This window comes from Symphalangus syndactylus, chromosome 2 (assembly GCF_028878055.3).
Source record: "Symphalangus syndactylus isolate Jambi chromosome 2, NHGRI_mSymSyn1-v2.1_pri, whole genome shotgun sequence".
Lineage (NCBI taxonomy): Eukaryota > Metazoa > Chordata > Mammalia > Primates > Hylobatidae > Symphalangus > Symphalangus syndactylus.
This window is the reverse complement of record NC_072424.2, coordinates 36,635,313-36,662,625: the sequence shown is the minus strand read 5'-3', so window position 1 is coordinate 36,662,625 and position 27,313 is coordinate 36,635,313. Positions and strand designations below refer to the sequence as shown.

Sequence of the window (27,313 nt, the reverse complement as noted above, 5' to 3'; positions counted from 1 at the left end):
TTTCAATGATTAAAATTAAATGGCAAACATGGGAAATTACATTTGCAATAAATGATATAATAGAGTTACTATGTTTAATATATAGAAGTTTATATACATAGATGATAAAAACAGTGTCCTTTGCTATAGTCTGAATGTTTGTCCTCTCTCAAACTCATGTTGAAACGTAATCGCAAATGTAATATTACTAAAAGGCAGGGCCTTTAAGAGGTGACTGAGTCATGAGGGCTCTGCCCTCAGGAGTAGATTAATCCACTCATGGGTTAATGGATTAATGGGTTATCATGAGAGTGGGTTAGTTATCATGAGAGTAAATCTGTTATATAAGCCAGTCTGGCTTTCTCTCCTGAGCCCCCTCACCATACAATATCTTGCACCACCTCGGGACTCTACAGTGTCCCCATCAGCAAGAAGATCCTCACCCAGATGTAGCCCCTAGAACTTGGACTTCCTAGTCTTCAGAACTGTGAGACTAAATAAATTTCTTTTCTCTATAAATTTTTCAGTCTTAGGTATTCAGTTATAGCAACAGCAAACAGACTAAGACAACCTCGAACAACAAAGACAGGCCAAGGAAACAGTCAACAAATTCCTCCATCTCCCAAAAAAGGGGAACAGGGAAAGCCAACATTTTTCTATAATGTTCAACTTCATTTTTAAAAGGCATATTAAAACATGATTCTACTTTTGCATATCAAATGAACATAGATTTCATGCTTACAAAGAAACAGCATTCATAAAAGAAAACTGGAAACAACTATGGAAAGAACATTTGATGCCAGGAGAAGAACAAGTAAATCATTACACACATGTTCCAGATTGACATCTGTCCCCCAAAATTCATATGGTGAATTATAAATACACATCAGTTCCTCTAGCTAGTGTCTCTGGCTCTCACTTCACAGAGGGAAGTTAATAGTAGAGAAATTAGAACCCTCGAAGAATACTGGTAAAAATAAAAATAGTACAACCACTTTGGAAAAGTTTGGAGTTTCTCAAAATGTTAGATACAGAGCTACCACATAACCCAGCAATTCCGCTACTAGGTGTATACAAAAGAAAAACACAAACAGTCTAGGTGCAGTGGCTCACATCTGTAATCCCAACACTTTGGGAGGCCAAGGCAGGAGGATCACTTGAAGCCAGAAATTTCAGACCAGCCTGGGAAACAAAGCAGAATCCCACGTCTACAAAAATTAAAAACTAAAAAAATTAGGCCAGGCACAGTAGCTCATGCCTTGTAATCCCAGCACTTTGGGAGGCCAAGGTGGGTGGATCATGAAGTCAGGAGTTCAAGACCAGCCTGCCCAACATGGTGAAACCTCGTCTCTACTAAAAATACAAAAAATTAGCGGGGCGTGGTGGCGGACGCCTGTAATCCCAGCTACTCAGGAGGCTGAGGCAGAGAATTGCTTGAACCCGGGAGATGGAAGTTGCAGTGAGCCAAGATCGCGCCATTGCACTCCAGCCTGGGCAACAAAGTGAGACTTCATCTCAAAAACTAAACTAAAATTAAATTAAATTAAATTAAAATAAAATAAGTAAATAAAATAAAAATAAATAAAAATTTTAAAATTAGCTGGGTGCAGTGGCATGCACCAATAGTCCCAGCTACTCAGAAGGTTGAAACAGGAGGATCGCTTGAGCTCTGGAGTTTGAAGCTATGATTGCACCACTGCACCCCAGCCCAGGTAACAGAGTAAGACTCTGTCTCTAAAAAAAATAAAAATAAAACAAAATATATGTCCACACAAAAACTGGTATACAAACAGTCATGGTGGCATTCATAATAGCCAAAAAGTCTAAACAACCCAAATGTCTATCAATTAGTGAATGAATAAACACAATGATGTGGTATTCTATACAATGAAATATTAACCATAAAGAGGAATGGCTACAACATGGATGAATATGGAAAATATTATGCTAAATTAAAGAAGTCAGTAGTAAAAATCCACATATTCTATTATTTCATTTATATAAAATGTCCAGAATAGGCAAATACATAGAGACAAAAAGTAGATTTTTTAATTTTTGTAGACCTGGGTTATCTAGGCCTGAGGGAGAGGACAGAGCAAGAAATACGGAGAGTAACTACTACTGGGTACAGGATTTCTTTATGCAAGAGTTGATTGAAAATGGTCTAAAATTAGTTCATGGTAATTGTTGCACAATTATGTAAATATATTTTAAAAACACTAAATTGTATAATTTAAAGCTGCTTAAAAAAAACTCTGTGGCCTATGTTTTCCAAATATTTGTCAAGATATGCAAGTTACAGCTTTCACAGCAATGTTCATTTCATATATTCTATAACTAGGTATGCTTGGATTCTTGATTAAGCCATTAAATGTCCACTTTAATAGCCTGTGTTAGGTGAATAAATTGATACTTTTCATTTGAGAGGATTAACTTTTATATTTCCTATTTTCAACTTTTTTTTTTTTTTTTTTTTTTTTTTTTTTTGAGATGGAGTCTGGCTCTGTCGCCCAGGCTGGAGTGCAGTGGCGCGATCTCGGCTCACTGCAAGCTCCGCCTCCCGGGTTCACGCCATTCTCCTGCCTCAGCCTCCCGAGTAGCTGGGACTACAGGCGCCCGCCACCGCGCCCAGCTAATTTTTTGTATTTTTAGTAGAGACGGGGTTTCACTGTGTTAGCCAGGATGGTCTCGATCTCCTGACCTCGTGATCCGCCCGCCTCGGCCTCCCAAAGTGCTGGGATTACAGGCGTGAGCCACTGCGCCCGGCCCCTATTTTCAACTTAAATTCACAAATTCAACATTCAATTAACTATGATCTCAGCCCTTAGAATCCCTCGTGTATAGAGGTTTCTAAATGGCCTAAAATGCAATGTCTTAACTAAATTCAGATTCTAAGTCTCACTTTGTCATATCCTCGCTACCCTAAAAGTACTTAAATTAGGACTTTTTTAGTTAAGGGAGGGTTTGGTCAGCCACAGGCCCCAGGGCTTGGACTGCACCCCTCTGGAACTCCACGCTCATCACACAAACCAAAAGGTTCAGAAGAAACTGTCAGACCTACCCTTTTCATTCATTCATTCAACAAATCTTGACTGTATACCAACTGAATGCTACTGCTTAAGTCTTATTATAACTAAATTATAAAGTTCCTAGAAAACTGAACCTAGGTAAACTGCCAGTTTCAGGTAAATGAAACTGGCTCCTCCTTTTGTCTTTTGGGGGTTTTGTTTTGTTTTTGTTTTTGAGATAGAGTCTCACTCTGTCACAGAGGCTGGAGTGCAGTGGCATGATCTCGGCTCAGTGCAACCTCTGCCTCCCGGGTTCAAGTGATTCTCATGCCTCAGCCTCCCAAGTAGCTGGGATTACAGATGTCTGCTACCATGCCTGGCTGATTTTTGTATTTTTAGTGGAGATGGGGTTTTACCATGTTGGCCAGGCTAGTCTCAAACTCCCAACCTCAGGTGATCCGCCCACCTCAGCCTCCCAAAGTGCTAGGATTACAGGCGTGAGCCACCGTGCCCAGCCTGAGACTCTTTTAAGTTCTATGGCTATAACCCGAGACAAAGAATATCCTAAGACCCCACTGACTTTAGCAGACACCACACTAATCTGTGGGATATCAATCTGACAGCTCATGGAATCAAGCTAAAATAGGGGTAGCTACTACTATAAAGACACATGCACATGTATGTTCATTGCAGCACTATTCACAATAGCTAAGACATGGAACCAACCCAAATGCCCATCAATGATAGACTGGATAAAGAAAATGTGGTACATATACACCATGAAATACTATGCAGCCAGAAAAAGGAATGAGATCATGTCCTTTGCAGTGACATGGATGAAGCTGGAAGCCATCATCCTCAGCAAACTAACACAAGAACAGAAAACCAAACACTGCATGCTCTCACTCTTAAGTGGGAGCTGAACATTGAGAACACATAGACACAGAGAGGGGAACAACACACACTAGGGCGTGTTGCGGGGTGGGGGGGTGAGGGGAGGGAACTCAGAGGATGCATCAATAGGCCATGGCATGTGTACACCTATGTAACAAACCTGCACATTCTGCACATGTAATCGTTTTTTTGTTTTTTTAAGAAGAAATAATGAAGAAAAAGAAAAAGAAAAAAAAAATAGGAGTAGCTAATTTCTTGGGCCTCTTAGCAGAGGAGAAAAGAAGAAAGCAGAAAAAACACTACTAACCTCTCTCTGCAAAATGAGAGCCAGAGACACCAGGTAGAGGAATTAAAATGCTTAACAACTGGCTGGGCTTGGTGGCTCACACCTGTAATCCTAGCACTTTGGGAGGCTGAGGCAGTAGGATTGCTTGAGGCCAAGAGTTCAAGACCAACCTGGCCAACATAGTGAGAGCCCATCTTAAAAATAAATAAATAAAACAAACAAAATGCCTAAAAACGTACCAAGGATACAAGTGAATTGAACTAAATTTATAAGTTAAACTCTTAAAATTACTCTTCTCCAGATATTTTCATAGTACTCCAAATAATAAGCCTCCATTGCTACCTTATTAGCTTATTCTACTTGCTCCATTATTCACATCTCTCTCTGTTCTTCTCACTCCCTAAGTGGTCTTGCAGGAGCCTCTCAGACAGAATTTAGTAAAAACTATTTAAACAGTACTCTCTTAAAAGACTTCGGTACAGGCCGGGCACGGTGGCTCACACCTGTCATCCCAGCACTTTGGGAGGTAGAGGTGGGTGGATCACGAGGTCAGGAGATCGAGATCATCCTGGCTAGCGTGGTGAAACCCCGTCTCTATTAAAAAATACAAAAAATTAGCTGGGCGTGGTGGTGGGTGACCGTAGTCCCAGCTACTCAGGAGGCTGAGGCAGGAGAATGGCGTGAACCCAGGAGGTGGAGCTTGCAGTGAGCCAAGATCGCACCACTGCACTCCAGCCTGGGCAACAGAGCGAGACTCTATCTCAAAAACAAAAACAAAAACAAAAAACAAAGACTGGGGTACTTTCAGCAGTGATAGAGCCGAGATCGTGCCATTGCACTCCAGCCTGGGCAACAAGAGCAAAACTCCGTCTCAAAAAAAAAAAAAAAAAAAATATTTTACAGGCCGGGTATAGTGGCTCACACCTGTAATCCCAGCACTTTGGGAAGCCAAGGTGGGTGGATCACCTGAAGTCAGGAGTTTGAGACCAACCTAGCAACATGGTGAAATGCCATCTCTACCAAAAAAACACAAAAATTGGCCAGGAGTGGTTGTGCAGGCCTGTAATCCCAACTACTTGGGAGGCTGAGGCACGAGAATTGCTTGAACCCGGGAGGCAGAGGTTACAGTGAGCTGAGATTGCGCCATTGCACTCCAGCCTAGATGCCAGAGTAAGACTCTGTCTCAAAAAAAGAAAAAAGAAAATATTTTACAAACCGTACAGAAAAATAATCTATAAATCAATACATACATGGAAAAATTTTAAGTCATTCCCTTTTATTCTCTAATAAACTAACCTTGTGATATTGTAAAAAGGGTCCCCAACACCCAGGCCACAGACCAGTACTGGTTAGAAACCAGGCTGCACAGCAGGAGGTGAGTGGCAGGTGAGCAAGGGAAGCTTCATCTGTATTTACAGCTGCTCCCCATGGTTTGCATTATCACCTGAACTCTGCCTCCTGTCAGATCAGTGGCAGCATTAGATTCTCATAGGAGCACAGACCCTATTGTGAACTGCACATGCAAGGGATCTAGGTTGTGGCTCCTTATGATAATCTAATGCCTGATGATCTGTCACTGTCTGCCATCACCCCTAGACAGGATCATCTAGTTGCAGGAAAACAAGCTTAAGGCTCCCACTGATTCTACATTATGGTGAGTTACAGAATTATTTCATTATATATTACAGTGTAATAATAACAGAAATAAAATACACAATAAATGTTATGCACTTGGATCATCTCGAAACCATCACTGCCCCCAGGTCTGTGAAAAAATTGTCTTCCATGAAACTGGTTCCTGGTGCCAAAAAGGTTGGGGACCACTGTTGTAAAATATATATTTGGTCTTCAACCCTGTTTCCTGACATATAACTCCTAAAATCCTTAGAATCTCCAAAGTGATGTATTTTTGTATGTTGAGGTGACTGACGGCTGGCCTCCCCCAGGTAGCTTTAGAATGAGGGTTGGTCACCGGGGAGGCCAAGGCATGATTAGCGAGTTGGGCTTTCAGCCCTAGCCCTGACTTCCAGGGAGAGAAGAGGGGCTGAAGGTTAAGTTGATTACCAATGGCCAATGGTTTTTATTTTATTTTATTTATTTTTTGAGACAATGTCTCACTCTGTCACCTAGGCTGGAATGCAGTGGTGCAATCACGGCTCACCGCAGCCTTGACCTCCACGGCTCAAACCATCCTCCCTCCTCAGCCTCCTAAGTAGCTGGGACTACAGGCACACACTACCACACCTGACTAATTTTTGTAGAGACAAGGTTGCTCAGGCTGGGTTCAAGTGATCCATCTACCTCAGCCTCCCAAAGTGCTAGGATTACAGGCATGAACCATGGCCAGCCAATGGTTTAATCAAACATGCCTACATAATGAAATCTCCATAAGAAACCAAAAGGACAGGGTTTGGAGAGCTTCTGGATAGCTAAACACATGGAGGCCTACAGGAAGGCGAACAAGAATTCATCTACGTGCCGGGAGGTTGGCACACCCCAACTCCAAGGGGTCAGAAGCTCCTGGGCTCCAGACCCTTTCAGACCTCACCTTATGTATCTCTTCATCTGACTGTTTATATGTTTCTTTAAAATATCCTTTGTAATAAACTGGTAAATGTGTTTCCCTGAATTCTGTGAGCCACTCTAGCAAATTAATCAAACCTAAGGAGGAGGTTGTAGGAACCCCAATTTATAGCTGGTCCATCAGAAGCACAGGCAAAATAACCTTGGGCTTCTGATTGGCATTGAAAGCCGGTGGTAGTCTTAGGGACTGAGCCCTAAACCCATGGCATCTGAAACTACCTCCAGGTAGACAGTGTCAGAATTGAAATACAGTACACCCAGCTGGTATCTGCTACAGAATTGATTGCTTGCTTGGTGTGTAGGGAGTAAACCCTCCCCACATTTGGTCATAGAAGTCTTCTGTGTTGATTGTTGTTGTTGAGTGAGAAAACAGAAAAAACACTGTTTTTTTACACTCATAAACCTGTACCAAAATTGCTTACCAAGTGATATAAGTTGCAATATAAATCATCCTAATTGTTTCCAAATAATTTGCTGATTTTTAGAAATTGTGATGTGATCCTGTTTGATACAGTTGTCACTTAATGATGCCCTTGTTTGAGCATGATTTGCCTTAACAATCTACAAACTCGTCTGTCAATTTTCCCATGAAATTGAGAGTCATGAGGTCCCTGGTGCTAACGGCTTTGTTGCAGCCAGCAAATGTGACTAGATGCTGCCCATACATGACTACCTAGGCACACATAGTACATTCCTGAATGCCAGCACCTCTCATATGGCCTGGATCTGGACGGCCTGTATTTGGCCCCCTTTGATAACGCCATCCCACCAACACCGAGCCACTCCAGAGCAGCAGTGAGATGCGACCTACATCCCCAACCCCTGCGGCCACCTATCCACATCCACTCCAGCACTGCTCCTAGGCTCTGTTCCTGTCTCCACAGTCACCAACAGGTGACATCATTAGCCTTGTGGTTTCAATAATTTATACTATTCATCAAGCAGAACGAAAATTTTAACCACTGCTGTGGCCTTAAAAATACATATATACTGGAGGCCGGGCACAGTGGCTCATGCCTGTAATCCTAGCACTTCGGGAGGACGAGGCAGGTCGATCACGAGGTCAGGAGTTCAAGACCAGCCTGGCCAAGATGGTGAAACCCCATCTCTATTAAAAATACAAAAATTAGCCAGGCGTGGTGGTGCTTGCCTATAATCCCAGCTACTCGAGAGGCTAAGGCAGAGAATTGCTTGAACCTGGGAGGTGGAGGTTGCAGTGAGCTGAAATCGCACCACTGCACTCTATCCTGGGCAACAGAGCGAGACTCCATCAAAAAAAAAAAAAAATATATATATATATATATATATACACACACACACACACACACACTCACTCATATATGTGTACATATATACACACACGTGTACATATATATGAATATATGTATATGTGTATATACATATATGTATATATGTGTATATGTATACACACATATATACGTATATATATGCATATGTATACATATATGTATACATATATATACTTGTATATACATATATATACAGATCCCATGGGTTTATATATACACATATATATACATATATACACACATATATACATATATATACAGATCCCATGGGTTTACATATATACACATATATACATATACATATATATAATACGTATATACATATACATATATATAATACGTATATACATATACATATACACATATATACACACACATATATACGTATATGTGTATATATATACACACACACATATATATGTATATGTGTATATATATACACACACACATATATACGTATATATACATACATGTATGTGTATATGTGTGTTTATATATACTGGAGGCCAGGCATAGTGGCTCATGCCTGTAAATCCCAACATTTTGGGAGGGTGAGGCAGGAGGATCACTTGAGGCCAGGAGTTCAAGACCAGCCTAGGCAACACAGCAAGACTCCCACCTCTACAAAAAATATAAAAATAGCCAGGCATGGTGGTGCAAGCCTGCAGTCCTACTTACTCATGAGACTGAGGTGGGAGGATTGCTTTAGCCCAGGAGTTCCAAGTTAGAGTGAGCCATAATCATGCCACTGCATTACATCCTGGATGACAAAGCAAGACCCTGCCTCTAAAAAAAAATTACACACATAGGCCGGGTGCGGTGGCTCACTCCTGTAATCCCAGCACTTTGGGAGTCCGAGGCAGATGGGTCACCGGAGGTCAGGGGTTCAAGACCATCCTGGCCAACATGGTGAAACCCTGTCTCTACTAAAAATACAAAAAATTAGCCAGGTGAGGTGGTGGGCACCTGTAATCCCAGCTACTCGGGAAGCTGAGGCATGAGAATCATTTGAACCTGGGAGGCAGAGGTTGCAGTGAGCTAAGATCGTGCCACTGCACTCCAGCCTGGCGACACAGAGACTCTGTCTCAAAAAAATATAAAAATAAATAAAATACACACACACATAAACACACACACACATATGTATGTACTGGCAGAATGACTCTAAATTTAGTGCTTCTTGTGGGGATTCTTTCATGCTTGTAGCAATTTCCTATTTCAACACAAAATGAGTTCCACTTTCTCCTGAAATCTTCTTGTAGGACCCACTGAAGTCTCTACCTTTCTTCTGATGCCTACCTACAGGTTTGGAAATATGTAACTTAAGAAGAGTCCAAGTTTTCCATGTAAGAGTAACTTAAAGGAAAATTTACTCTCCCAGAGACTATATCCCCTCACTCCCCAATCCTGTGGTGGCAGTGAGAGTGGCAGCAAGAATCAAGCAGTACAGCTAGGAGGTGAAAGTAATTGGTTCAGTTTTGCTACCTCTTAACTGCTCCAGGCAAGACCTTTCTTTTTTTTTTTTCTTCAGTATAAGCACCTTCCCCCATCATTACCCACAGCATTCACACACAGATGTGAAATTGTTTCATTTCTGACTCAGATTCTGGCTTTGAGTATTAAGTCTTTCCAAACTCCATATTTCTTCATATTTCACTAGGAAGATTATAAACTTATCTGAAATGGCAGAAATTCATTTTGCTTTCAATTTCTCATTTTGCTGTATACTGCCAAAAAGGGGTAAATAATGAGAAGGGAGAGCAGCAGCCTGGCCTGCTGCCCAGCTGGAAGCAGGAAGTTCACCCAAAAGGACTTGATGCTCCAAATTCTAAAAACTGGAAAGGGAGCTAGAAGCGGGAGAAGGAAGATCTGGAAACATGCCCATGGGTAGTAATGAAGAAAGTGAATTCAGCCTGAGGGTGGGACCTTCTGCCCAGTCTCTGTCAACTTGATGCCTCGTTATCTTCTCCATCTTCCCTAACCCTAGGGCAGTAAATTAAGGAGCAGGTGGAAAAAGCACCTAAGAAAGCAAGGCAAGATAAAAACTCTTTCGAGGGTGAAGTTATGAACTAGGGCGAGGAGGGGGGGTTAGAACATTTGGGGAGACCAGGTTCATTGGCTAGAAATGTGGGGGGTTGGGTGAACAGATAATATACCTGTAACTTTACAGTAATGAACATACAATCTTATCATATCAGCCCCACCTTCAACTGTTCCTCATCATCCACTTAATCTTGGGCAAGCTTTTTTTCTACCTCTTATCCTCCCTCCATGCACTCTACACTCTAACCACCTGGAATTATGCTCTATTCTCCAAACATACCACATTTTCAAGCCTCCAAGCACCTAAACATGCTGGTCCCCTACCTGGTATGTCCTTCCCTGACTCCTCCACACAGAAAATCCCTAGAGTTTCTTCATGACTCAGGTCAAATGCAACCTTGGGATATCTTCTCTAATGCTCCAGCCAGCACAGTCACTCTATACAAATCTTTCCTCCATCACTTATCACAGACATGATTAAGAGAACAGCCTCCGGAGTCAGACAGTCATGAATTTTAACCTTAGTTATGCAGCTTACTAGCTGTGCAACTGTGGTACCAGCCTGCAAGATGGACCCCAACCTGGTATTCACACACTCATATAGTCCCTTTCCACACTGTATCAGGGTTGGTCTGTGTGACCATTAGAAATGATATGTTACTTGAAATTAGGTTATAAATCATACTACAGCTTCCATCCTGGGCTCTCACTCCCCTTCTCTTTCTCTCTTAGATTAATTGCTTTGGGGAAAGACAGCTGCCATGCCTACCAACCCTACGGAGAGACCCACGTGGTGAAGAACTGAGGCTTACCAACAACCATTAGGTGAGCCTGAAAGCAGATTTTTGAGCCCCAGTAGAACCTCAGATGCTTGCTGCCCCAACTAACCTGGCCATCATCTTATTTTAATAAAGTTTAAGCCTTAAGATTTTAATTCTTTGCCACTTCTGCATTCTTCTCTTTAAAACTCAAGAACACCTGTGCCACGTTAATGTGATCCTCAAGTATGCATATTACCTTTATTCCTTAAAAAGCATCCTTTTGAGAGGCCCTATGCCAAAACTATCCAGTTAAATTTCTCCTAGATTCCTGAACCACAGAAACTGTGAGGTGATAAATGTTTGTTTTAAACCACTATGTCTGGGGTAGTTTGTTACACAGCAGTAGATAACTAATACACCTGGGAAGGTAACAGTTCAGAATTTATAGTAAGAAAATTTGGGTTCAAATCCAGGCAATGATGCTTACTAACAGAGTAACCCTGGGCAAAGTAATTAATCTCCTGAGCCTCAGCTTCCTTTCTTGTAAAATGAAAAAATTGAAACTACAGTAATACATGTTACAAAGTAAATAGCACATCCTAAAACTAGGATATAAAATAATCGAGCCAGAAATAAAGTCTATAGCAAAAACAAATCTAAACCCTAAGATAATGAAGTTCAGGGACCCCAGCTAAAATAAGCTGAACACTCATCTGTTAAGTGTTATAAAAAGCAGCTGTTCATGGTCTTTGACTTGAAATAAAGGATCAGACTTACTTCTAAACACCCAAAAGGTATGGAAAAATCCAAACTGTAACCAACTTACCTAAAAGTAAAATTTATATCATTATTTCAGACCTATGAAAGCAAGACTATATAGTTTATAAGCAATCTAAGAAGCTGGAAGGTTGGACACAGTGGCTCACACCTGTAATCCCAGCACTTTGGGAAGCCAAGGCAGGCAGATCACCTAAGGTCAGGAGTTCTAGACCAGCCTGGCCAACATGGTGAAACCCTGTCTCTACTAAAAAATACAAAAATTAGCCAACATGGTGGTGGCGCGACTGTAGTCCCAGCTACTCAGGAAGCTGAGGCAGGAGAATCACTTGAATCCGGGAGCAGAGGTTGCAGTGAGCTGAGATCATGCCACTGCACTCCAGCCTGGGCAATAGAGTAAGACTCCATCTCAAAAAAAAAAAAAAAAAGCAAGCTAGAGGTCTACTCTATTTAGACTGAAATCCTTTATACCTCCCTAGATCCCAGGCCTGGCACTGCAATGGGGTTTACTCAGTTTGCTGTTCACCAAATTACTCTCTTGCCCAAAAAATGGAGGTAGCAATTCTGATGTCACACTCAATTCAGATATTTTATAAGGACTAAATATATGTATTTGAGATGACATTAATGTGGCACAGCTGTTCTTGGGTGTTAAAGAGAAGAATGTAGGAGGAGTGGCAAAGGAGAAAGAAAACGCTTAAGGTTTAAACTTTATTAAAATATGATGATGGCTACGTGTAATGGCACACACCTGTAGTCCCAGCTACTTTGGGAGGCTGAGATGGGAGGACTGCTTGAGCCTAGGAGTTGAAGACCAGCCTGGGCAACACAGTGAGGCCCTGTCACAAAGTAAAAATAAAATATGATGATTCTGAGTTGCCTCCAGTTGTGCTCATTATAAAGAATTGTGATGGTCGGCCAGGTGTGGTGGCTCATGCCTGTAGTCCCAGCACACTGGGAGGCTGAAGTGGGTGGATCACCTGAAGTCAGGAGTTAGAGACCAGCCTGGCAAAGATGGTGAAACCCCATCTCTAGTAAACATACAAAAATTAGCCGGGCATGGTGGTGTGCACCTGTAATCCCAGCTACTTGGGAGACTGAGGCAGAAGAATCACTTGAACCTGGGAAGTAGAGGTTGCAGTGAGCCGAGATCATGCCACTGCACTCCAGCCTAGGCAACACAGTGAGATTGTCTCAAAAAACAAAAAACAAAAACAAAAACAAAAAACTGTGATGGTCAATCAGATCTCCTCAGGAGGCAGGAATCTCATGGCCAGGCCACTGGAGACATAATCTGCCCAGCTAATAGGGCTCCAGCTAGGCTGTCAGGACAATGTAGGCTAAGAATGGATCAGAAGCACTCTCTCTCTAAATTCATCCTACCTAATGCTAAAGCTCAGAGACAACTAAGTGGTCTGCTGGTATTGCATATCTTTGATTACAACAGCCCCCTGCGATCACTATATTCATGTGTCGGCTCCCTCTTCATGCAGTGTGCCTAGAAGTGATCATGCAGATATGTGCAGAATCCAAATTGTGGTTTGTGCTTATTACCTCTTCCGAAAAGATGTACAGATCCAGGCCAGAAAATGTTCCCTAACACTTCTCCACATGCAAATGTGTTTTTCTTGAAGTATACACAGATCATGAATTTTCTTTTCTTTTTTTTTTTGAGACAGTCTCACTCTGCCGCCCAGGCTGGAGTGCAGTGGCACAATCTCAGCTCACTGCAAGCTCCGCCTCCTGGGTTCACACCATTCTCCTGCCTCAGCCTTCCAAGTAGCTGAGACTACAGGCACCCACCACTGCGCCCAGATAATTTTTTGTATTTTTAGTAGAGACGAGGTTTCACCGTGGTCTCGATCTCCTGACCTTGTGATCCGCCCGCCTCGGCCTCCCAAGATGCTGGTATTACAGGCGTGAGCCACCACGCCTGGCCTACACAGACCATGAATTTTCTAACATTCAATTCTTTAAAATAGATTTGTACACATTAAATGAACCATGGTACTTACATATAGAGATCCATAGGAAACTCCTTCATCATGTGTGTTACAATAAACTCTACCATCAGGTCTGAAAGGGGAATAGAGAAAAACTGGATCAATTACAATGGAATTCATTTCTTGCCTTTGAGTTGGAAAAAAAGCTTCTGAGTACACCTTGCACTCACACTGAACGGCATCCACTAACCACATCTTTATTCATATACACTTATTTTGTATAACGCTCTTTGTGTAACACTGTTCACCACCTGCCACTTGTAAAGTAATAAGAAATTATTTCACTCGCCGACCTCCAGAAGGATACCCTAACCTGCCAATAAATTCAGATAAATGGAAAATTTCATTGTATAGATATTTCATCCCACGGCATTAATGCAGACCGCCAAAGGGAAATCATATTCTGAGACTAGACAATGAGGCAAGCTCAGAGAAGAAATTATGGATCACATTTGTGTAACCAGAGACTCAGCTCTAAAGCTATGTCAGTCAATCTCATCTTACTATCATGCTCAGTTGGACAGATATTGACTGAAATGGGCTGTGGGGCTTTGGGTCAATAGAGGCTTATTATATAGCCTTAATTACTGTTTCTAAAATTAGGTAGATTTAGAAACTGGGGGTGAATATCCAAGTGAAATGGGATTAAGAATTCAGCTAATTCCCTGAGGAAAATGCAGAATTCTGGACAGACAAAATTACCCAAGATATAGACCCCTGTCAACTCAGTCAGCCTCATCTCAGTTTAATTTACTCAGGGGAAGTTTCGTATAGGTGAACCATGAACTTCAAGCCTCCTGGCCAGCTGGCACATCAATTCGAACCAAAAAAGGATGGGAAGAATTTGAAATCTTTTTTTTTTTTGAGATGCAGTATCGCCCTGGCTGGAGTGCAATGCCGCGATCTTGGCTCACTGCAACCTCTGCCTCCCAGGTTCAAGCGATTCTCCTGCCTCAGCCTCCTGAGTAGCTGGGATTATGGGCACCTGCCACCACACCCAGCTAATTTTTGTATTTTCAGTACAGATAGGTTTTCACCATGTTGGCCAGGCTGGTCTCAAACTCCTGACCTCAAGTGATCCACCCACCTCAGCCTCCCAAAGTGCTGGGATTACAGGCACGAGCCACTGTGCTCAACCTGAAATCTTGATCAAGAGTAAGATATTTTACAAATGTAAATCATGTATCAAGTTTAGACATAGCCATTTGTCTCCCCAGAATGACTTTTTTCTTTGAACGACAGGACCCTTTTATTGACCACTCTATAACTGGGGTTGCTTTACCAAACACAACAATAAACATGGTTTCTTAGGCCAGGGAAAAAACACTAATAATTTATTTGCGGAAGAAGCACATCAAACAGGTTCTACTCTTCATCTTCATCATGAAAGCCTATCACTGTCACAGAACAATGTCAATGTTGATGATACTCACCCAGTACTGCACATACTAAAGGACGGCAGGGAAGATTCTTGTCTGCTGCCTTCTTCCTATGTCTCATAGGCTTCACACACAAAAAAATGAAGAAAGGAAATTAGTAGACACTGGCACTGACATCCAGTGGCCCATCATTATGTTCCTTGTGCAAATAAAATCACTATTACAGGGATACTTCCTTTTCTTTCCCTTTTTCGCATGGTGGGAGAGGAACGGGGTAGCATGGAGTGAAGCGGGAAAGGGAGGACTTGTGAATGCTTCAGTTATGAATGCACACCTGTTACAAAATTACAATTCACAACCTTAAAGGGCACTAGAGAATACTAAAATGGGAAAACCGTTGGTTTTACTTTGCTTTTAGTTATATAAATGGCATTACTAATGACAAAAGAGGTACACTGGTATTTTTCTTTGACAATAAATAATAATAATAAAAAAAGAGGAAATGATGGTGAAGCAGCAACAGTAGTAGTTGCAAAAAAATAAAGTAAGTTTTACATCTAAACCTCAATGTAATTTTTTTTTTTTTTGAGACGGAGTCTCGCTCTGTTGCCCAGGCTGGAGTGCAGTGGCACGATCTCGGCTCACTGCAAGCTCCATCTCCTGGATTAATGCCATTCTCCTGACTCAGCCTCTTGAGTAGCTGGGACTACAGGTGCCTGCCACCACACCCGGCTAATTTTTTGTACTTTTAGTAGAAATGGGGTTTCATCCTGTTAGCCAGGATGGTCTCAATCTCCTGACCTTGTGATCCCACCTCGGCCTCCCAAAGTGTTGGGATTACAGGTATGAGCCACCAAGCCCAGCCCTCAATGTGATATTTTTTAACATATCTCCAAGCTTTAAGAAATTCCCTGATCCTCCATATTCTATTTGCCCACTTCTCAGATGAACAAATCTGAGCAGCAGCTAGTCTTAGCCAATCAAAAATTATACTACATTTTGAAAACAAAAGGCTTAGAACGATTTCCTTGCTGAAACCTATATTATTGAAATCCAGTATCAGGCCAGGCGTGGTGGCTCACACCTGTAATCTCAGCACTTTGGGAGGCCAAGGCGGGCGGATCATCTGAGGTCAGGAGCTGGAGACCAGCCTGGCCAACATGGTGAAACCCCGTCTGTAACGAAAATACAAAAATTAGCCGAGCGTGGTGGCGGGCACCTGTAATCCCAGCTACTCAGGAGGCTGAGGCAGAAGAAGTGCTTGAGCCCAAGAGGCAGAGGTTGCAGTGAGCAGAGATCACACCATTGCACTCCAGCCTGGGAGAGAGAGAGAGAGACTCTGTCTCAAAAAAAAGAAAAAGAAAAGAAATCCAGCATCATTGCCACGCTTGTGAATCTTCCAAAACTCTCGAATAAGAAACAGCTCCATGACACACAAAAATCCCAACAACAAGCATGGGTCTGTTGAACAGCCGTCATGCAAAGCCCTTTGGCAAAACTTTCCACCCACATTTGTTCTAGTAGGATCAATTTCACCCCAACCCTGCCGACATACAAAAAATTTCCTCTAAGAAAAGACAAGAAGCAAAAGAAACACCTACCATTCTATGTAAGTTTACTCGAAAATTCATGTTGTCATCATGCAAAAATGCATTGGCATATTGATCCTAATAAAAATATAGAGAAAAAGTAAGAAGTGAGAGCTATATTTAAGAAACTGTAATCTATCGCACTTCGTACAAATCCTTGGACTTTAAGAACTACTTTCAAGGATCATCTGGACAGCTAATAGGATAAGCCTAGAGCCTTATGTCAAACCCTACTTAAGCCATGAGATTTTTCTTCAGTATAATTTCCCAGTGTATCTCTAACTGGTCAAAAATTTCCAAGCAAAAACAATAAAAATTAAGATGCAGGGACTTAAGACAGATGCTGAAAGGAATGAGAGTAATCTGTTTTCCTATTCCCTCTTCCGTCCCATCTGCCCAAGGAGCTGGCTCTGTTTGTGATAGCTTCAGGTTTTCATAGGGGCTGCAGGATTCACGCGCAGGCTCCAAATGAGGGTTTAGGAGCAAGAAGAAAAATCTGTGCTCTGCTGGGAATGAGTTCAACCCAACAGAAGCAAACTGCTACACAGGCAGCGTGGAAGCAGGCAAGACCCTGTCTATTCCGGGCTTTCCTGAAGACTGATGGAAAATCAAAAACCTCTTACCATGGATTAGTAATAAACATCCCTTGGCCCTTTCCCAATACCTTTTCTGAAGATCTGACAAGCCTACAGACTCCAATTACAAGGAACTGTTACAATTTGTGAAAAACAACTCCTTTAAAGATTTTCTTAGAAAGATTTTTGAAAAGCAATTATACCAGGCCCACTGCTAATAAGCAGCTCTTCTATAATCAGCCACCCCTAATCTTGTGAAAAGGAGGTCATCTTTCCACAGAGAACATGAAGAGAGAGAGACTGAGGAGATCTCTACTTCATGTGGACTACCTTCACCATTTTTCTTAAGAGAGAAAAGAGCAGAGTGGGGAATAGTAAAGGGGGAGGTTGAAGCTATAAATTTAGCTCTAAACTCACTCAAGTTCTGCCATGCCTGTGTGTCACCAAGATACATGGTGAGTTTGAACCTAATTAGTCCAACCAAAAGTGGCTTCTTAAAAAGCCAAAGCACCCCTTCCTTTTTCCCCTCAGCTCTTGTTTCTCGGCAAACTGCAATTACTGAGTTTCCAATTCCCCTCTTTGGCTTTACTATCAACCCCTTCACCCCATCACAGGAAACCTGAGCTCCTTTTTTATTTTTATTTTTTAAACTGCTCCACTGCCGGGCATGGTGGTTTACACCTGTAATCCCAGCACTTTGGGAGGCCGAGGTGGGTGGATCACCTGAGGTCAGGAGTTTGAGACCAGCCTGGCCAACATGGCAAAACCCCGTCTCTACTAAAATTACAAAAATTAGCCGGGCAAGGTGGCGCTGCCTGTAATCTCAGCTACTAGGGGGGCCGAGGCAGGAGGATCGCTTGAACCTGGGAGGCGGAGGTTGCAGTGAGCCGAGATCATGCCACTGCACTCCAGCCTGGACAACAGAGTGATACTCTGTCTCAAAACAAACAAACAAACAAACAAACTGCTCCACAGTTTAAAAACACAGAGCTAAACAGCGTGGAAGCAGACAAGACCCTGTCTATCCATGGCTTCATCAAAGACTACACTCTAGTGGGAGAAGACAGATAATACAAAGGGGGAAGATTTTCTCTCCTAAACTTTAGGACCCTAAATGTCATGAGATAGTAATGGGGTGAGGGGAGGCAGGGAAAGACAGCACTTTGTAAAAGACTGCCTAATAGCAGAAGGCTGGTGAGACCTACCTCTGCAATACATGTAAGGATAATCAGACAGAGTTTGCCACTGTGAAGCCTGTGTTCATCTGTAAAGAAAAAAGAAACTCTTCTCTGTAAATCATCCAGACTTACATCATCTGTTTCAATACAGAACAAGGACGTATATCATAAAAGGAAACATTCACACTTTCTTTTCCCACAAAATCCACAAATGAAAATCAAGGTACTACTATAGTAATTCTTCCTTCTCTCCTAGGCAAAAGAATTCCCCCAGAAGATTTATTTTTTGAATATCCTGGTAGTCTGTTAAATGGCTAACCACCTTCCTGAGAGCCATCTAACTCATAATGGTTCCTATTGTCATGGCTCAAATCGTGGCCAGTACTCTCACATCAGCCCTTTGCTGATAGAACTTGAATAGTCAGGTCCATTTCCTTTTCCACCCTCTCATCTGCCAACTCTAAGCACCACCTACCACAAAATCTAGAAAGATTTCATGACTGCTCATAGCAAACTGGCAATGAAATAAAAAAGAAATTAACTGGAGACTAGGGTCCAGCCCACGCTTCTCCTTGCAATTGTATACTTATGCCCTAGAAAGCTGTGAACTCTTGATCATTTTTCTTCCTGTCAAAGTTACTCATTCAACAAATATTTCCTTAGCACTACTATGTGGCAGGCACTGCGCAAGGCACTAAAGATATAGCACTGAACAAAACAGACAAAGTTCCCTGGTCTCTCACAACTCCCATTCTAGTTATTAAAAAAGAAGAAGGCAACCTCCAATAGCAGGGCTCTAAGCCCACACACAAAAGGACAAAAAAGAGCTAATCCATTACTGCCAAGTACGAGAATCCATCAAGCTTACTTTACTTTCCAGAAACTCTGTGGGTGAAGGAGTGAAAAGGAAGTAAGAAGAGGATCATGCCAGCATAGCCAAAACAGACAAATGGCTCATGATTTTCAAATTAGCTTCAACAGGACCCAGAATGAAGTCCAATCTAGAAAGAAGACCTCTTAATGGATTAGAGTGCTGCAGACGTTAGCTATTACTATTTACCCTGACATTGACCTGCTTCTTTGTCAAAAATGGGATCTACCAATTAAAACCTGATAATTAGATGGCATAATGGGGATTACAGTCCACAAATATACTCACCTCTCCTCAGAGATAGGCAATGCAAAGAGAGTAATGGTGACAATCCCTATCTGAAACTCCCTGTAGCTTCATCAAAGCCCCAGTATAGCCAAAGAGTAATGCCCTTGCCTCCGGAAAACTAGATTCACGACTCTTCTACCCACCTTTAGCCACAGTTTCTATGGCACTATCCTCCCAAAAACTGATAGGCAACTCCCACAGAAAAGCCTGCAGCTATCTCTCCACTTAAGATATTTTTTTTAATTTTAAAATTAAAGTGTTTATGAATACAAAACTAAGGCCTATTTCATTATAGACGGTCGTTTTTTTTATTATTATTATACTTTAGGTTTTAGGGTACATGTGCACAATGTGCAGGTTTGTTACATATGTATCCATGTGCCATGTTGGTGTGCTGCACCCATTAACTCGTCATTTAGCATTAGGTATATCTCCTAATGTTGTCCCTCCCCCCTCCCCCCACCCCACAACAGTCCCCGGAGTGTGATGCTCCCCTTCCTGTGTCCATGTGTTCTCATTGTTCAATTCCCACTTATGAGTGAGAACATGCGGTGTTTGGTTTTTTGTCCTTGCGATAGTTTACTGAGAATGATGGTTTCCAGTTTCCTCCATGTCCCTGCAAAGGACATGAACTCATCATTTTTTATGGCTGCATAGTATTCCATGGTGTATATGTGCCACATTTTCTTTCTTTTTTTTTTTTTACTTTTTTTGCACACAAAAACAATAAACATTTTCTAAAAATACATACAAACAAAAAGATGCGTATCAAACATATTAGGAAGGTTGCACATGGGAAGACGGGGAACAGAAATGGGGAGTGGGAATCAAAATAAATGAGAGAGGGACTTTATATGGATCAGTGATAATAACTCAATCCTCTATTTGACGAAGAAGGAGAAGGAAGAGGAAGAAAAAGAAAATGGGATAAAGGATCAGAAAGGGAGGAAAATAGAAAAAATTAGAGTATGACTCCAGGATAGACCTGTTTTGTTGTCACTGAGTTGGTTGGTTGGTTTGTCTGTTGTATTTTTCATATGTTTCGCCATGTTGGCCAGACTGGTCTCGAACTCCTAGCCTGAAGTGATCAACCCGCCTCGGCCCCCCAGAGTGCCGGGACCACAAGCGTGAGCCACCACGTCCAGCCCCCAGATTGCTTCTGGCCTCCGTGGTATACCTCCCAGACGGGGCGGTCGGGCAGAGGCGCTCCCCACATCCCAGACGGGGCGGCCGGGCAGAGGCGCTCCTCACTGCCCAGACCGGGCGGCCAGGCAGAGGTGCTCCTTACTTCTTCCCAGACGGGGCGGCCGGGCAGAGGTGCTCCTCATTTCTTCTCAGACGGGGCGGCCGGGCAGAGGCGCTCCTCACTTCCCAGACGATTGGTGGCCGGGCAGAGGCGCTCCTTACTTCCCAGACGATGGGTGGCCGGGCAGAGGCGCTCCTCACTTCCCAGACGGGGCGGCCGGGCAGAGGCGCTCCTCACTTCTTCCCGGACGGGGCGGCCGGGCAGAGGCGCTCCTCACTTCTTCCCGGACGGGGCGGCCGGGCAGAGGCGCTCCTCACTTCTTCCCGGACGGGGCGGCCGGGCAGAGGCGCTCCGCACTTCTTCCCGGACGGGGCGGCCGGGCAGAGGCGCTCCTCACTTCCCAGACGGGGCGGCCGGGCAGAGGCGCTCCTCACTTCCCAGACGATGGGTGGCCGGGCAGAGGCGCTCCTCACTTCCCAGACGATGGGTGGCCGGGCAGAGGCGCTCCTCACTTCCCAGACGATGGGTGGCCGGGCAGAGGCGCTCCTCACTTCCCAGACGGGGTGGCCGGGCAGAGGCGCTCCTCACTTCCCAGACGATGGGTGACCGGGCAGAGGCGCTCCTCACTTCCCAGACGGGGCGGCCGGGCAGAGGCGCTCCTCACTTCCCAGACGATGGGTGGCCGGGCAGAGGCGCTCCTCACTTCCCAGACGGGGCAGCCAGGCAGAGGCGCTCCTCACATCCCAGACGATGGGCGGCCGGGCAGAGGGGCTCCTCACTTCCCAGATGGGGCGGCTGGGCAGAGACGCTCCTCACTTCCCAGACGGGGTGGCCGGGCAGAGGCGCTCCTCACTTCCCAGACGATGGGTGGCCGGGCAGAGGCGCTCCTCACTTCCCAGACGATGGGTGGCCGGGCAGAGGCGCTCCTCACCTCCCAGACGATGGGTGGCCGGGCAGAGGCGCTCCTCACCTCCCAGACGATGGGTGGCCGGGCAGAGGCACTCCTCACCTCCCAGACGATGGGTGGCCGGGCAGAGGTGCTCCTCACTTCCCAGACGATGGGTGGCCGGGCAGAGGCGCTCCTCACTTCCCAGACGATGGGTGGCCGGGCAGAGGCGCTCCTCACTTCCCAGACGGGGCGGCCGGGCAGAGGTGCTCCTCACTTCCCAGATGGGGCGGCCGTATGTGCCACATTTTCTTAATCCAGTCTATCATTGTTGGACATTTGGGTTGGTTCCAAGTCTTTGCTATTGTGAATAGTGCCACAATAAACATATGTGTGCATGTGTCTTTATGGCAGCATGATTTATAGTCCTTTGGGTATATACCCAGTAATGGGATGGCTGGGTCAAATGGTATTTCTAGTTCTAGATCCCTGAGGAATCACCACACTGACTTCCACAATGGTTGAACTAGTTTACAGTCCCACCAACAGTGTAAAAGTGTTCCTATTTTTCCACATCCTCTCCGGCACCTGTTGTTTCCTGACTTTTTAATGATGGCCATTCTAACTGGTGTGAGATGGTATCTCATTGTGGTTTTGATTTGCATTTCTCTGATGGCCAGTGATGATGAGCATTTTTTCTGTGTTTTTTGGCTGCATAAATGTCTTCTTTTGAGAAGTGTCTGTTCATGTCCTTCACCATAAAAACCCTAGAAGAAAACCTAGGCAATACCATTCAGGACATAGGCATGGGCAAGGACTTCATGTCTAAAACACCAAAAGCAATGGCAACAAAAGCCAAAATTGACAAATGGGATCTAACTAAACTAAAGAGCTTCTGCACAGCAAAAGAAACTACCATCAGAGTGAACAGGCAACCTACAAAATGGGAGAAAATTTTTGCAACCTACTCATCTGACAAAGGGCTAATATCCAGGATCTACAATGAACTCAAACAAATTTACAAGAAAAAAACAAACAACCCCATCAAAAAGTGGGCGAAGGGCCTAGTATCTATTGTAAAGGTTAAGCAGAAGCTTCTTTAAGGTGACACCACCAAAGTCAGAAAAATCCCAAGGAATAAAGGCTTTAAAAGCAGGAGAAAACCCAAGGGAATCGGGGCTCGGCTTGGTGTCTCACACCTGTAATCCCAGCACTTTGGGAGGCTGTGGTGGGAGGATCACCCGAGGTCAGGAGTTGGAGACAAGCTTGGCTAACATGGTGAAACCCCATCTCTACTAAAGATACAAAAATCAGCCAGGCGTGGTGGCGTGCGCCTGTAATCCCAGCTACTCAGGAGGCTGAGGCAGGAGAATCGCTTGAATCCGCGAGGCAGAGGTTGCAGTGAGCCTAGAAGATCGTGCCACTGCACTCCAGCCTGGATGACAGAGTGAGACTCTGTCTCAAACAAACAAACAAACAAAACCAAAGGAATGATAAATACAAAATTCTGGGCCGGGCCTGGTGGCTCATGCCTATAATCCCAGCACTTTGGGAGGCCGAAGCGGGTGGATCACAAGGTCAGGAGATGGAGACCATCCTGGCCAACATGGTGAAACCCCATCTCTACTAAAATACAAAAAATTAGCTGGGCATGGTGGCGCAAGCCTGTAATCCCAGCTACTCGGGAGGCTGAGGCAGGGGAATCACTTGAACCCGGGAGGCAGAGGTTGCAGTGAGCCGAGATCGTGCCACTGCACTCCAGCCTGGCGACAGAGCAAGACTCTGTCTCAAAAAAAAAAAAAAAAAAAAAAATTCTGGAGAATGGAGAGGAGAGAAGTGATTAGGGAGGGGACACACAGGTAGCTTCAACAGCATTAATGTTGTTTTATTTAAGAGTGGTAGGTTCACATATGTTCATTTTATTATTATACTTTATAAGTTATGCTATTTATTATAGTTATTATAAACTTTATACCTTATTATACATATCTATTAAAAGTATCTTTTTGGGTTAAAGGATAAATATAGAATAAAAAGGAAAAAGATAATATCCTCATGGGGGCGGGTGGTGGAAGCAGAGCCAAGAAAAAGTTGCTTCTATTGCTGCTAAAAACATAATGAGATGCTGTTAGCCAAGGCATGCAGCAGGTCAGGGGCTGAGGCAGCAAGAAAGCTGGGCCAATAAAGCCACACAGGAGTCATTTTTGAAATTAACTCTTCATTCCTAACCTTGCCCTTTGCCATATTTAGGTTGCCTGTTGGCCAAGACCACTCATTCTGCAATTAATCAGCCTTTAATTTTGCCTTCCATTTTATGGATGGCAAGTGACCAGGACAAAGAGGCTTATATAATCACTAAAGCTAAAAATGAGTTCCAAGGGCCTCAGTTCACTGTGTTATATCAGGCAAAGCTAAAAGTTCATTTTCTAGGTCACATCCATGCAGTTTCTCTATTCTGTGGTTGCTGCAATACTTCTAGAGAAAGGAAGAGGTTACCATTTCCATAAAGAAGCAATGGCTTCAAGAAAGTGATACACAAGTCTGGTTATCCTTGCTTACCAGATCTCTCTTGCCAAGTCTCAGAGGTTCAGCTATCTCTGCAGCTCCCAATGGACTGTTTTATGTTAGGAGTTAGTGACATGGACTACTTACATCTATCTCATCCCTGATATAGCTCTCTCTCTTGAAAGAGAACACTCGCAAAACATAAAGGAAGAAAAAAGTCTAAGTTTGCAAGGCAGAAATCTCCAAGAGCTAATACAATACGTCTGAGTGTAACATATCTTAGACTCTGCCCACCCAGGCTCCTTTCTGCTCTGGCAATTCTTCATTTCCCATACTCACCTTTTAGCTCTCCTATCTCTGTCTACCAATGTTTCTTTCTCACTCTAAAAGCCTCCGAATCCTGGTCTTCGTCTCCTATGCAGTTCTTGCCTTTCAGCTCCATTCTGAAACTTCTGAAAACTCTCCAACCAGAAACCTACCTACCTCACTTGGCAAATAAGAGCCTTCTAGAGTATACTTAATGCCTAAGGGAAACTTAAACCACCTACAAGGCATTAATCTCTCCTCAGAGAAAGTAAAGTGGCAAAAACCATAGTATTTCAGCAATTTTGCTTCTAAAGTGGAACTGGTTTTTTTGTTATTTGGGAATCTGAAGTTCATCTGCGGACCATAATTTAAGAACCCAAATGTAAACTACTGAACAGTTAGTTCCTAAAAAGGATTTAAAGATTCTTATAAATAAGTCTTAAAAAGGAAGAATCTATGCCAAATTGTTAAGAGTGATTAACTCTGGAGCGTTTAAATTACAAAGAACTTTCACTTTCTAAGTTAACTATTGCTAGAACATTTTAATTTTTAATAAGAATATTTCAATTATTTTTGTAATTAGGAAAAAAAATCCTTTTTTTTTTTTTTTGAGACAGAGTTTTGCCCTTGTCGCCCAGGCTAGAGTGCAGTGGCATGATTTTGGCTCACGGCAACCTCCGCCTCCCACATTCAAGCGATTCTTATGCCTCAGCCTCCCAAGCAGCTGAGACTACAGGCATCCACCACCATGCTGGCTGATTTTTGTATTTTTTAGTAGAGACAGGTTTTCACCATGTTGGCTAGGCTGGTCTCAAAGTCCTGACCTCAGGTGATCCTCCCACCTAGGCCTCCCAAAGTGCTGGGATTACAGGCGTGAGCCACAGCGCCTGGCCAAAAAATCCTTTTAAATAGGAGAAGCCCACTGGATCGACCTGTAGGTACCAAAAGAAATGCTAACAAAAATGTTCATTAAAATGCTAGCTTTGTGTCCCAAAAAAGCAAGCATTTTGAGGACAAATGGGGATACTGAAATAGGGACTAAATATTACATGATATTAGAGAATTATTGTTGACTTTCTTAGATATAATAATGGTATTCTGGATATCTAGGAAAATGTCCTTAACTTTAGGTGATATTTATGTGTAAAGCAGAGTCATGATGTCTGAAACTTCATTTAAAATGATTCAGCCAGGCCGGGTGTGGTGGCTCATGCCTGTAATCCCAGCACTTTGGGAGGCTGAGGTGGGCGGATCACAAGGTCAGGGATTTGAGACCAGCCTGGTCAACACGGTGAAACCCCGTCTCTACTAAAAATACAAAAATTGGCCAGGTGTTGTGCCACATGCCTGTAGTCCCAGCTACTCCAGAGGCTGACGCAGGAGAATGGCTTGAACCTAGGAGGCGGAGGTTACAGTGAGCCTTGGCTGCAATTGCACTCTAGCCTAGGCAACAGAGCAAGACTCTGTCTCAAAAAAATAAAAAATAGAATAAAATAAAATGATTCAGCCAAAATAACAACAACGACACACAGAAAGAAATTTAAGTGCAAACCAAGTATGGTAAAATGTTAATGAGTATATAGGTAAATCACTTCATAATTATTTTCAACTTCTGTATCCTAGAATTTTTTCATTACAAAAAATCGAGGAAAAAATGCTAGCTCGGTGTCACCATGAAATCAAAGGCTTACTTCCAGGAAATCCTAAAACTGGGATATATTCCACTTATATCAGGTTCCTAGAGTAGTCAAATTTATAGAGGCAGAAAACAGAATGGTGGCTGCCAGGCCTTGGGGCAAGAGGAGAATGGGGTATTAGTATTTAATGAGTACAGAGTTTCCATTTTGTAAGAAGAAAAAGTTCTGAGGCCAGGTGCGGTGGCTCACACCTGTAATCCCAGTACTTTGGGAGGCCAAGGTGGGCAGATCACTTGAGCCCAAGAGTTCAAGACCAGCCTGGGCAACATGGCGAAACCCCATATCTACAAAAAATACACACACACACACACACAAAAATTATCCAGGTATAATGGTGCACACCTGTAGTCCTAGCTACTCAGGAGCCTGAGGTGGGAGAATCACCTGAGCCCAGGAAGTCGAGGCTGCAGTGAGCTGAAATCACACTACTGCACTCCAGCCTGGGTGACAGACTGAGACCCTGCCTTCAAAAAAAAGAAAAAAGAAAAAGTTTTGGAGATGGATGGTGATGATATTTTTTTTTTGTTTTTTTTTGTTTTTTTTTTTGAGATGGAGTCTCACTCTGTCATGCAAGCTGGGGTGCAGTGGCGTGATCTCAGCTCTCTGCAACCTCCACCTCCCAGGTTCAAGCGATTCTCCTATATCAGCCTCTCAAGTAGCTGGGATTACAGGCACATGCCATCGCGCCCGGCTAATTTTTGTATTTTTAGTACAGACAAGGTTTCACCATGTTGGCCAGGCTGGTCTTGAACTCCTGGCCTGAAGTGATCCTCCCGCCTTGGCCTCCCAACGGGCTGGGATTACAGGCATGAGCCATCACACCCAGCCAGTGATGATGGTTGTACAAAAATATGGAAGTAAGTAATGCAACTAAATAGTACATTTAAATATGGTTAAGATGGTAAATTTTGTTATATATACTTTACCACAATAAAAACAAACACATAAAAATTGTGAACACTCACGTAAATCCTGTATATAGAAAAATGCTAAGTAGGGGAAAAAAAACAAAACTAAGATATATACTGGATAGAATTTGCTGTGTCTCCTCCCAACCCCTTCTCACTCCTAGGACAACTACTCCACTACTCTACCACCAAGTAAAAGGCCATAGCAAAATCATAAACAGAGGAAAAATAGGAAATCACA

General features: G+C 43.3%; 1 protein-coding gene across 9 annotated transcripts in view; it reads right to left on the bottom strand.

Moving 5' to 3' along the window:
* ARMH3 (armadillo like helical domain containing 3) overlaps positions 1–27,313 on the bottom strand; it is a 220,289-nt gene that overhangs the window by 136,534 nt on the left and 56,442 nt on the right. For all 9 annotated transcript variants that reach the window (XM_055251146.2, XM_063627598.1, XM_055251194.2 and 6 more), the window contains 4 exons: positions 18,393–18,451; positions 16,625–16,690; positions 15,078–15,147; positions 13,657–13,717 (listed from right to left, as the gene is read on the bottom strand). In XM_055251146.2, the coding sequence (XP_055107121.2) occupies positions 13,657–13,717; positions 15,078–15,147; positions 16,625–16,690; positions 18,393–18,451 (256 nt within the window). The remainder of the gene's footprint in view (positions 1–13,656; positions 13,718–15,077; positions 15,148–16,624; positions 16,691–18,392; positions 18,452–27,313) is intronic.